The following is a 12,882-nucleotide window of genomic DNA, read 5'->3' as shown; positions in this document are numbered from 1 at the left end:
GGTGCACTTTGCAATTTTTTGTCAGTGGTCGACACTTCCTACATTGGTGGATAGGAATCCCTGCTTTGGACAGTAACGTGCAAAATCGAGTGTTACAGAGTGAGTTACGTTTTTCACCATCAATACACAATCTAACAAGACAAGAAAATCGTTGATTGTGAATCAGTGTACTCAGTAAATATCAACTAGTTTTTTTTACGCCGTTGACCTTTGCAACTACGTAACTTTGAGTACGTGACTATGGGCCACAGAATATATATTTAGTTTTATTTTCTCTTAAGTAAATCTCATTACTCATCATTTATTAATGCTCGTTAGTCCTTGTAAAGAATTCTTAACATAACTGTAGCACAAAATGAATTATGTTAATAGCGAGACCAAATCGTGTATACGCTTCATAACTGTGAGCTAATATTTGTATCCCTGACTCAGAATATAAACCGAGCACAATAACCTCCGCGCTGAGAATCTCGAAATGTGTGGTTTTCAGCGTACGATAATATAAAAAGCGTTAACTAAATTTTGAAGTTGCCTGTTTTCTTGCTTATTCCCGTTTCCGCAAATCTGCATTGATTTACCCTTCTTTCGTCCCTTAACGTTCTCAACAAATAAAACAAAGATACGTTTTTTACCTCATAGCCAACGATATAATATTTACGCTTCTTTTGACATTTTGTTACAGTTAGCTGTGAAATAATATTTCTTTCGGCAGACTCTGATTGGTCTCTAGTGTGTCACTTATACACTCATTTCTTGTAACTGGAATTGCTATTACGCTACCCTGTCGAGCTCTTTCCGTTCAATCAATCAGAGTCATTCTTAGGCAAAACAAATTAATCAACAATAGAGTTCAAAACTTTCGCAGGAATACTATTTTCCCGTTATTTTGAACTTATTCTCACTATAAAGATTAATAGTATTGCTTTCTTATTAACAGCAGTTGAGGCTATTACAAAATATATACTTTTAATTATATTTCTTTTATTTATCTTTTATGATCTCTTTTCACTGCTTGCATGGATATTCAATAATATATCGTGAAATTGTTCTTTAAATATTTTACGCAGTGAACTGATTATTTTTTTACAAAAAAAAATCGCTACCACCACTTTCATCCTATATTTAACATTAATAAGCAAAGAGCCTCTTCAAGAAGTTGGCTATAGACTAGCACCACAGTCTAATATAACAGTCGCGACACTCACTGCTGTAAAAGTTGTTGCCGTTTGACAGATGGAGCGACACTAGCGCTCCAAGCGGTAGGTAAGGTGAACGTCAGACGCGTCGTAAGCATAATGTTTGTTTACATCCATTTCCTACGTAATTTCCGCATTATTTGAGTTATTTTCTTGCCTCCAAGGGTTTGTGTGGTATCAGAAGGCATATATGTTTCTAAAAATGATTCTAAAATAAGCGCCAGCACGGACAAAAATCATGAATAGAGTGGCAAGCTACAACACATTCGTGAAGAAACACTTGTGACATTGGACAGAATTGCAGCTTACCACGTTCATATCAAAAGAATATAAACACACAGATTCACATGTCAGAAGCACAGACATGTACCTCTACTTGCAAAAACGATCGACAGCTCGTTTATCGTTCTGTAGGCCTACTGCGTTTGTTTGTCATTTTCGCCTGTTGCCACAAGTACGACCTTCATCTTTTTATTATTCTAAGTGGGACAAGCAACTGCCAAATAGTGGGAAGAATATGCTGAAAACACTATAATGAGCTGATTACACTACATTTCACGAAAAACCAAATATTTGTATAATTTTCAAACAATCTGTCAGTGAAGAAGGTGCTGACAAAATAATGTCATCACACGAAAGAAGCAAGGGAAATTAAGTGACTAACAACAGAAGTGAACGAAATACATACCAAAGAAATCAGCAGCCCAAATGAGCCAACTTCTTCAGTTTCTTATTTGCTTTCTTGTTGTTAGAAACTACGTCTTGATTCCAATATTTCAGCCTGCAAACGAGTCTCACTTTAACAAATAACTTGATTAACAGCAGTTTCGCTCGAAGTCTAGCGATTTGCACATTCTGACACTTCACACGCTTTTGCAAGACACGAACAGCTGCACTTAATCTAACCACTTCATCGTCAAAGCAGGTCTGTGTTGACGATTCACACGAAGCTGGCACTGATACATGGTGAGCTGAACCAGCTGCTTCTGTGTCATAGGACTGTTTTACTGCTTTAGATTGACTGTCGAATCTTTGTGGCAGTTTCCTCTTCATCGTCAGCTGAGGTGGCTTATTTGGAATGTCAAACAGGGTGGGTACTGCATTCCACACGAGTTTGTTGTTGTCTGCGTTCATGAACTGGTTTTGTTCGAAATGTAGCGAACAAAACCTAATATTACTATACAGGTACACTGGGTCTTTCTTCATGAGGTCTTCTCGCCTGCTATTAACAAGCCATTTTCTGCTCCTAAAACGAAACATTCATCATTTATACACATATAGTTTGCAAGTGAATCCTGACGATACAGTTTAGTAACATGATGGTTATACCTCTCAGGATCCTTAGGAAACCTAAAAAAAGACAGCTTTGGTGTCTTCTTTCTGTTGTTGGTGCAATTTATTGCGCTACAAACGCTCCCGCCAGTAAAAGCCATTGTAAAAATCAAAATAAACAACCACTATTCTCCTTCACGATCGCGCCGAACTCACAGTGTAACCTACCAGCCGCTTGGGGCGCTGCTGGCGCTGTAGGCAACAAAATCGAGGCGAAGTGTCGCGACTGTTATATTAGACTGTGCTAGCACTTTATCCTATGAGCTTTTGAATACTTTGAACACGCACCATAGATTTCTTCTATTAAGTGGTTAATAACACTGTTCGTCATCTTTGGTTTGCAATCGAGTAAATAGGATTTCAATAGTTAATATCCCAATTTTTTTCCAATAAAAGCAGGAGAAAGTTATTAGAACACACACACGTCGAGTGTGTTAAATAAATATAGCGAGACCAAAATTATTAATATAGACAGTGGCTCATTCGACAACGGAAGAGGTAGGGGAGTACATAATATCTTGCACTGACGATTATAATATAATTATCTGCAATGATGGATCTGCAAAATTAAACTAAGGGCCATGGATGAGACCAACTGCAGTGGATATAACATCAGCTTCTCCCTGTGTGAAGCAAATCACATATGGTCGGTTCTGCAGGATACCATGGAATCAGATCATTTCCCTGTAACCATGAGTATACACTGCGAGAAAAGTAACAGAGTACATATTGCCAACGAACTGACTTGGAACATGAACAAAGTGGATTATATCACCAAATTCTTGAATTAGACGTAAAATCAATAGGAAAAAGCCTACCTCCACACAGGTCCTATATGCAGCTACAGATTAGCATATATTATGCAGCAGATGAATCTATCTCAAAATGACCTTTATCAAGGAAAGCAAGGTGGCTGGATAATCCATGGTGGAATGAAGATTGCAATAAAATAATACAAGACAGAAGGGCAACGTTATGTGAATATGTTAAACACCTAATGTGAACAGCTTTTTGCTCTATAAACAAATGGCAACTAGAACCAAGAAAACACTGAAATCCATTGGATAAGATATTGTAGTAATTTGACCAAGAATACTAAATAATCAGAGATATGGCAGAAGGTTAACAGATTTAGGAATATCGCCACTGCAGTCAATAAAATGCAATCATATGAGTGGATAGAACAATTTTGTGACCCTCTTTCCCCACCAAGTGTTCGCAGTAAGCTAACCAGAAGACAAAGGGAAACTCCTGCAACTCATCATGTGCTAACTAAACAGTTCAGTATTTACCAGTTGACATCAGTCATGAAAGAGGGTGTCGACACTGCTCCAGGAATGGATTAGATCATATATCCCATGATACAAAACATGGCTGACAATGCTGTAGAATTAGTTCTTCAAACCTATAATGGAATTCGAATGGCATCAAGAATTGGTCACAGAATGGAAGACAGATCATATACTGTATATAAAAAAGGGAAAGATCCATTCTTAGCCATTTCCTACAGACCGACTGAATTGTCATCATGTATTCCTAAAATATTGGAAAAATAATAAAAAGGCGATTGGAATGGGGGGTAGAACTTTCATCCTTACTAACTGAATCACAAATCGGGTTCCGTAAAGGTAGAAACTGCATGGACAACAGTTCAATATTAGTCTTTTCCGTGTTAGCTGGCTTTGGTGGGAACAAATATACAGCAGCACTATTTCCGGATACTGGAAAAGCATCTGATAATATTCAGGCAAGTATACTATTAGATAAGTTACTACTTTTAGGAGCTCCACCTCAGTTTGTAGAAGGTACGAGGGTAACCCCAAAAGTAAGGTCTACTTTTTTGCAGGAGATAATTGTAAACCATGGGAAAGAGCCCATGCAGAGGCCCAGCAGAAGGCACCTTGGAGCTGGCATTCAGCAGATAGCTGTACCAAATGCAAAAATCATTGAGATACAACACAGTGGTCATTAGACTGGTGGCCATGAGGAAGAGAGTAAAGTCAACATAGAGCCATGTGGGACGGTGTTCTCTTGGATCTGTGGGGAGCTGAGTGAAGTGCCAACTCTAATCCAGAAGAACTGGTGAGCCAAATACTATTGAAGACCCTGAGGAGATGCTGCCTTTGGAGAACATTCAGGTGTTGAATCTGACTGTGAATTGTATCAGAGTTTGGGGCTCTGTTGTGGTATGAAGTAAGAGCCTGAACCAGTTTCCAGTCAGTGAATGATTCTTTACAAGATTCAGCTTTGTGGGGAGTGAAACATACATGGATGCCTTCAACTTGTTGCTTCTGCAGTAGAAAGGTAGCCGGATAGGAAGAGGACACTGGTGTTGGTGCAAAGTGAGTCACAAGGTGTTCTGGAAGAACCGAAGAAAAAAAGAAAACTGTATCTGTCAATTTGAAACAGTTCTGATGTTGATGCTACAGCACATTACAAGAAATACTGCAAAATATTAAAGACGGTAATACAGACATCAAAGTAAATATATTACAAGGAAAAGATAGTCATATCAGATAACAAAATAAAGACAATATGGGATATCGTGAAGGAAGAGACTGGTAGAACCAGACATGAAGAGGGACAAATAGCATTAAGAGTAAATGATATATTGGTGACAGATGTGAATAGTGTTGCAGAACTTTTTAACAAACATTTTATAATTGGTACTGATAAGATGGGGTTGTCAGGTTCTGTAGCTGCTGCTATGGAATACTTCAGACCAGACATTTCAAGTAACTTCCATAATATTAATTTGGCCCTCACTACCCCAGTGGAAATAATTTCCATCATAATATCTTTAAAATCAAATCCATCTAGTGGGTATGATGAAATATCAACAAAGTTAATTAAAAAATGTGACTGTGAACTAAGTAACATATTAAGCTATCTGTGTAACCAGTCGTTTATCAGTGGAACATTCCTGAATGGTTGAAATATGCTGAAGAAGCCACTGTTTAAGAAGGGAGATAAAGAAATATCATCAAATTTCCATCCAGTTTCACTTTTGCCAGCATTCTTAAAAATTATAGAAAAAGTAATGTGCAATCAGCTTTATAACCATCTTATCTCAAATAACATACTGTCAAAGTTGCAGTTCAGATTTCTAAAGGGTTCTGACATTGAAAAGGCTATCTACACTTACAGTGAAAATGTGCTTAATCCATTAGACAAAAAATTGCAGGCAACTGGTATATCTTGTGATTTGTCAAAGGCATTTGACTGTGTAAATCACAGTATCCTTTTAAGTAAATTAGAATATTATGCTGTAACAGGAAATGCTGCAAAATGGTTCAAATCTTATATCTATGGCAGCAAACAAAGGGTGTTATTAGGAAAGAGACATGTATTAAGCTATCAGGCATCATCCAACTGGGAACTAATTACATGTGAGATCTCACAAGTTTCCATTGTAGGGTCCTTACTTTTTCTTGTGTACATCAATGACCTTTCACCAGTAACATTACCAGATGCCAACTTTGTTTTGCTTTCCGATGATACAAACATTGCAATAAATAGCAAATCAAGTGTAGTCTTAGAAAGATAGGCTAATAAAATATTTGTGGATATTAATCACTGGTTCCTAGCCAATTCTTTGTCACTAAACTTTGAAAAAACACACTACATGCATTTCAGAACTTGTAAGGGGTGTCCCACGAGTATATGCCTAACATACGATGACAAGCAGATAGAAGAAGTAAACAGTGTTAAATTCTTGGGATTACAGCTTGATAATAAATTCAACTGGGAGGAGCACACCACAGAACTGCTGAAGCGTCTTAACAAATCTCTATTTGCAATGCAAATTGAGTGAGACATATGGGATATAAAAATGAAAAAGCTGGCATACTATGCTTACTTTCATTCCATAATGTCATATGGGATATTTTTCTTTTTTTTTGGGTAATTCATCAAGCCGAGCTAAAGTTTTCCGGCCACAAAAACGTGCAGTAAGAGTTTTGGTGTGAACTCAAGAACATCCTACAGAAGCCTGTTTAGGGAACTAGGGATACTAACTACTGCTTCCCAATATATTTATTCCTTAATGAAATTTGTCATTAAAAATATATCACTTTTTCAAACCAACAGCTCAACTCATAGAATCAATACTAGAAATAAGAATAATCTTCACAAGGATTTAAAGTCACTTACTCCTGTACAAAAAGGTGTGCATTATTCAGGAACACACACTTTCAATAACATACCAGCAGCCTTAAAAACCAATGAAATTCAGTTTAAGAGAAGCCTAAAGGATCTATTGGTGGCCAGCTCCTTCTACTCCATTGATGATTTTCTCAGTAGAACCAACTGATTTGTGTGTGTGTGTGTGTGTGTGTGTGTGTGTGTGTGTGTGTGTAAGTACAATCTAACTTCTGCACTATTTCAGTGCAGTAATGTGTTCACTGTAAGTAAGTATTATAGTAGTTCTATTACATGTTTATTACCTTATAAATAAATAAAAACTTTTTTATTTTAAATTCAGTGCAATAGTGTTTGTAAAATGATTCTTTCATATAGAGTTCATTAAAAAAATGACAATCATTCCACTTGGGACCTGTGGAAGGCACATTAGCTTATTTGTTTCAGTTGTAAATATTTGTCATGTATTATTGTTTTTCTGACAAGTTATACATCCTGGAGGACCTCCTCACTATAGATCAATTGGAATGAAAGTAAATCTAATATAAGTTAAAAGCACAAAGGTCATCCTATAGGACAAGACCTGGAACAGGCATTGATCATTGGCACCCCACAAGACCACAGAGCTTGGCTCACACCTGAGATGTAGAGGCATACGTCTCCATGGAGGAAACATTGTGCTCCCAGCTTTCCTTCTCACTGTGTCTGATTAAACAGCAAGCCTTAGTACAAAGCTGCTTAAAAGTAATGAAACTGGTCTGTTAAAAATGCAATTTGAATTGTTGCAGGGCTTGTCAGTACTCCACCAGGGCACCGGCTGAGAGTGGGGTACCTCTAGACTTGGATGATAATGTCTGAGATGTCTTGCACAATCTGATCAATACAGTTTGACAGAGTTGGTGAATGTGATAGCAGAGGCATACAAAGGCCAGCTGGCTCTGTTAAGTGGCAAAAACGGTAGTTGGTCTGTCTTGGGGTGGCAAGTTAACAACAGGGTTGCCGTGTAGTGAACAATGAAGTGAAGCCACAGGATTACGGAAAGAGACTGTTAGATAGATAGCTGAAAAGGTGCCATGGGCAGCACTGAAGTGGGTATGAGAACACCTTTGAGAAGGCGCAGATCACGATCTGCGAGGAGCTGGTCAATTAGAAGTTCCCTACCAGACAAAGTGATACTCCCCACAAGGAAGTGGTGCACGCTGAAGCCCCCAAGCAGGAGAGAGGGTGGGGCTGGGAGTTGTTGAATTAGTGCGGTCTCTTTAACAGAAGTGGCCTATCTGGAGGTATGGAAATGTTACAAATGGTTAATTACTGATACCATTTGACCTGCACCATTATTGCCTCCAATGGCGTATGAAGGGAAATCCATTCATTGACAATATCTGCATGAGCCAAAGTACAGACCCCTCCAGATACCTTCTCAGGACTAGCACGATTCCGACAGATCACACAATAACCGTGGAGTGTTGGAGAATGGTCATCAATTAATTGTGTTTCTTTGAGAGCAATGCACAATTACACTGAATGATCCCATGATTGATGGTCGGTTAGGTGTGAAAGGGCCAGGAGGACTGGTCATGTTGCAGGATCTGCGCCTGTCATCAGTGGGATGGAATAACATCCACAAATGTCAGCTCAGAATCTGACTGCATGGGGGGATAAGGCCTCCTCAGGGGCACCAGAGGAGCCTTTTCCCGATTCTTCTTCTTTTTCTTCATAACTTTTGGTAGGCAAGGTTTGTTCAAGAGGCTACCTACACTGAGTTTGGGGGCATATGAAGAGCAGACCACTCTGGGACACACAGGATGCAGCTTCTTCAGCTATTATTTGGTGTGAGTCTCAGTCCTGAGGTGGCTGGGGAGAGGGGTCCTGAGAGGAAGCCCCCACACTGGTAGATGTCAAAGTAGGAGAATGCTTCCCCGGCCTGGTGCAGGAAATGTTTCCCGAAGAAAGTATCGTGGTAACCACAGGAGGAGAGGTTGCTGGGAATCTAGTGGGGAGGGCTTGCCTTGGTCCTGATGTTAGCATAATTGATCACCATATCCACAGTATGCAGGTGTCCAATTTTCTTTTGTGCTTCAATATACGACAGGTAGTCAATAGATTTGCATGCCTGGACCTTCTGTTCTTTCTTGAAAACTGGGCAAACTGGTGACTGTGGAGGGAGATGTTCAGTGCAGCTGACACACAAAGGTGGATGTCCAGATGGACTACCTTCATGGAGAGATCATCCACAGTTGCCACATTTTGGGCCTGCTACATAGTGGAATGATATATGCCCAAAGCGTAAACATCTGAAGCACCTCAAAGGCGGTCAGACATACAGTTTCACTTCATATCTGTAGACCATGACCTCAACTTTTTCCAGGAGGCTTCGAAGGCTAAGATAAATGCCTCTTTATTTGTATGATTGTCCTTGAGCCCTTTTTATACATGTGATCAAATATACACCCCACCGCTGGAGATTCTCTGGAGCTCCTCATCCATTTGGAGTGCATGATCTCTTTGGAAGACAATTCTTTGGACGATGTTCAAACTTTAACATGGTCACAGGTTTGTCACCTAGACAATCACATGCCTGAATAACTGTAGACCGGGTAGCAGAGGAAGTTTTAATTAACTAACAAACCATTTCACATTCTTCCCAGAGACTCAATTTCCCAAATTTTCTTCAATGTTTTCAACAAAAAGTAATGGTTTCGTTGCAGTAGAAATATCCCCCTTAGTCCGAGTATTTGTGTATTTCACTCAGAAATTTGGCTTGTACCTCTTCCCACAGTGTAGCCAGGGAGGGAAAAGTCATGGGGTTGTATGTCCCTGCATTATAATAATCTTCCCCATCTGAAGAGACTGCTGAGGCATTGGGAGCCAACAGCAGAAGAGTTTTAATTCACTCCATGAGCAAACCTTCTGCCGTGGTACCACCCTCTCCAAAAGGGGACTCTCCAGCAAGTACCACACAGCCACAACAATGGTTACTTTGCCAGTACAGCATTGCCCAGAGTCGCTATGCCCCAACCAAACTGGACACACAAAGCTTGGCTTGTGTGGGGAGTTCCCAGCTAAGACACCAAACTTTTGATTCCTGTGTGGTCAGGGGGCTACTGCCATGCAGGTACTTGACAATCCCCCCTCCCCCACAATGCAATGGCTACTGTGCTGGGGTTTGGGTGTAGTATCTTTGCAAGAAAGGAAGGGTGCAAAGAAGAAAGGCACAAGAAGTAGAATATACGGTGCACTGGGTGACCTTCCATACACGATCCGCAGTTGTGTTAGGTTTGGAAACTAGTAGCAAGCCAACAAAGGTACCGCACAGTTAAGAATGAAAAGTTATAGAATGTTGCGAGGGAAGAAAATGAGTGTTCAAAATCACAAACAAGATCCAAGCACGATCGGCACCAAGAAGACAATTCAATGGAAAGGCAAAGACGAGAAAAGAATAGTAGAAGGATGGACCTGTGCACCACGGAAAATGTAGTAGTGCCCCAAGGACTGAGGCCCCACGGTGGCCCAGCATGGCCTTGAAAAAGGGATGTGAGCCCACTGGGGGTTTCCCAGTACAGAATGTGGATGAATAACTCAGACTTGTTAGGAAGGTTGTGGGAAAGTGCAATACATCTGTATAGAAACCTGAATACAAGACACTAGTGGGACCCATCCTAGAGTATCCTGAAGACTTTTTGCATCAGTCCTGATGGGAGAAACTTAATTTTCATATGCACACTACTAGGATCATAACATATCAGTATGCTCCATGTAAGAGGATAACACAAATGCTCATTGAAATCGAATGGAAATTATGCTGACCTTTTTATGAAATTCCAATGGACAAATTTAGACACACATTGCTTGAGAATGCCCCAGTAGGCTATCTCCCTACATTAAAAATATGGTTAAAAATGTTGTTAATCTGAATTACGTAATATTCAAACAGCATTTCGGTCAATATTTTCACAAAATAACTAATTATTATCTAATTAAAGTTTAAAAATAATTAAATTTAAAAGATTTGGTCATGTCATCGAAAACATTCTGTAACTGGCTGAAGCTCTGGAGACTTCACGGGCTAGGAGTAAGACGAAGCCATACTCATGTTATAAGAGTGTTAGCTGAAGTTACTAGTGCTTTTCAATACCTGCAAACAGTTTACTTATTTACATCAAAATGGTTCTCACAGAAATGAATACACACAGTGACCACTATCTCATTTGCATCTTTAAAGGCGAATTGCAACCATGTTTTAAGCATCTTCTCATTCTTTGGAAAACTAAAGACAATTTTTCAGGAGCTTTTATGGATGTATTTGTACATTTGATACTACAACCCATTTGTAACCCTATTTTCTGAAACCTAAATTCCAAAACAAGGTGTCACTGTGAATGAGCTTCATGACAGCATGAACAGTATGCTAGCCAATGATGTCATAGGCATCACATGTCTCAAATGGAACATTTTAATGGGCTTTCAAATTATTTTAATTTCATTTTAATACTGAAATTCATGAGGGGGGAAAAGCGTTTACAATGACATAATCAACCGTTTACGATGATTTCTAGAAAGCAGTCAAATATCCTATTGTGCATCTTCTGTAAGTGAAATGTGAATAATTTAACAAAAATTAAGGCATGTACCAAAGCATTTCCCCCCACACTCCACATGGTAATGGGACAGGAAGTATGTAATATTTGTGTGAAGGACTCATTAAAAATATTCTTGTCTGTAACACCTGTGTGTCCACATTTCACTGCAAGTGAACCAAAGTTCATGTTCCAACAACGTGGCTCTATGTACAAAAATTTTAAATGGATTTACATGTGTCAATGAGTAAATAACATTATAAAACTGACACATGCAACTGTCAGTCTGAGTGTAATTGATGTTGCAAGACTTTAGGCAATAGTAGTACAGCTCAATAATTTTCTCTCTAATTAGTTTTTAATGGTAATTATCAGGAGTAAATTTTGAAGCTACAAGTGGGAAATACATATTATAATACAGATGATCATTTAGACCAGTATCATTTTTCAATCTCTAAGCTGCTCCAGTCTTCTACAGGAAAAGGGAACATTTATCTGAATTGAAAATACTATCATGATACACATCTTCACAAATCTCTGCACACTGGTGATTGTATCAGATTACTGATTTCTCTACTGGTAGAATACTAATTATGTCAGTCTCTTAGATTACCGATTTCTCTACTGGTAGAATACTAATTATGTCAGTCTTTTTTCGGGCAAAAGGTCACTACAGATAATTTCATCACCTGCAAAAAGCCTGAGGTTTACCTCCAGTTATAAAATACAAGGAGGTAAAGTATACAATTACTGCAAAAAGACCAGACAATGTGTGTTCTTATATTCCGAACTTTTTATCTTCTCAATCTTAACTACAGTAAAAGCAGCATTTTGTACCACAGAAGGCTTCTGTAATTAATATGGGATTTCTTTCTCTTTTTTGCTGTTTGATTATTGGCCTCATGCATTTTTATCACTTTTTACTGCCCCGCATGTCACACCATTTTTGTCCAACCCTCCCCATCAGTCAAGGTACATACGTAAAATGAAATTAAGAACAATATTTTATTGTGTTGTATAATTTATAAATGTCTTAATACATCTCCGCTTATATTACATACAAAAGATACTATATACATATAGTATAACATAACAACATTGTATCATCAACACATGCATACAGGACTTAGCTACAGCAGTGCTGTTCTGTATTTAATGGAAAAGATTCCACCCATGCAATACAAACATCATTTGAGCAATTGTCCAGAGGTAGCAGAACATAAGTACACAAACAATTTGAGAAAGAGGCAAGCATAGATGATTTCAAACAAAGGAAAGTAGTACAATCATATCAACTAAAAATGTCTGGGTAACAATATTTTCCCTACTCTACAATTTCCTGATGTGACCAGTAGGCTCCACTTTAAAACTTGAACTAATAAGTTCATTCTTCTTCCTTTAATCTCCAACACAGTCAAAGATTTATATTTACACATAAAAAACTGTTTGAAACTATTATTACATGCATAAGCAGACCTTCTCCTGATACAAAAACATGACTATATTTCTTTTCTTTGTAAATTTCACAAGACATTCATTACAAATACAGCCCTTCCTTGGAAACACACACAAAACATTACACTAAGAACATAAACAGTTTTGCATCAGACAATTATATTTTGGGGAGGGAAAAGGAG

General features: G+C 38.5%; 1 protein-coding gene across 1 annotated transcript in view; it reads left to right on the top strand.

Annotated features, from left to right (window-relative positions):
- The window catches only part of LOC124796035 (probable cytochrome P450 6a14), a 53,979-nt gene extending 46,473 nt beyond the window's left edge, over positions 1-7,506 (top strand). The window contains exon 7 of the mRNA XM_047260120.1: positions 7,457-7,506. Coding sequence (XP_047116076.1) covers positions 7,457-7,506 — 50 coding nt within the window. The remainder of the gene's footprint in view (positions 1-7,456) is intronic.
- Positions 7,507-12,882: the final 5,376 nt, after the last annotated feature.

The sequence above is a fragment of the Schistocerca piceifrons genome, chromosome 4 (genome assembly GCF_021461385.2).
Source record: "Schistocerca piceifrons isolate TAMUIC-IGC-003096 chromosome 4, iqSchPice1.1, whole genome shotgun sequence".
Lineage (NCBI taxonomy): Eukaryota > Metazoa > Arthropoda > Insecta > Orthoptera > Acrididae > Schistocerca > Schistocerca piceifrons.
This window is presented reverse-complemented; position numbering and strand designations above follow the sequence as displayed.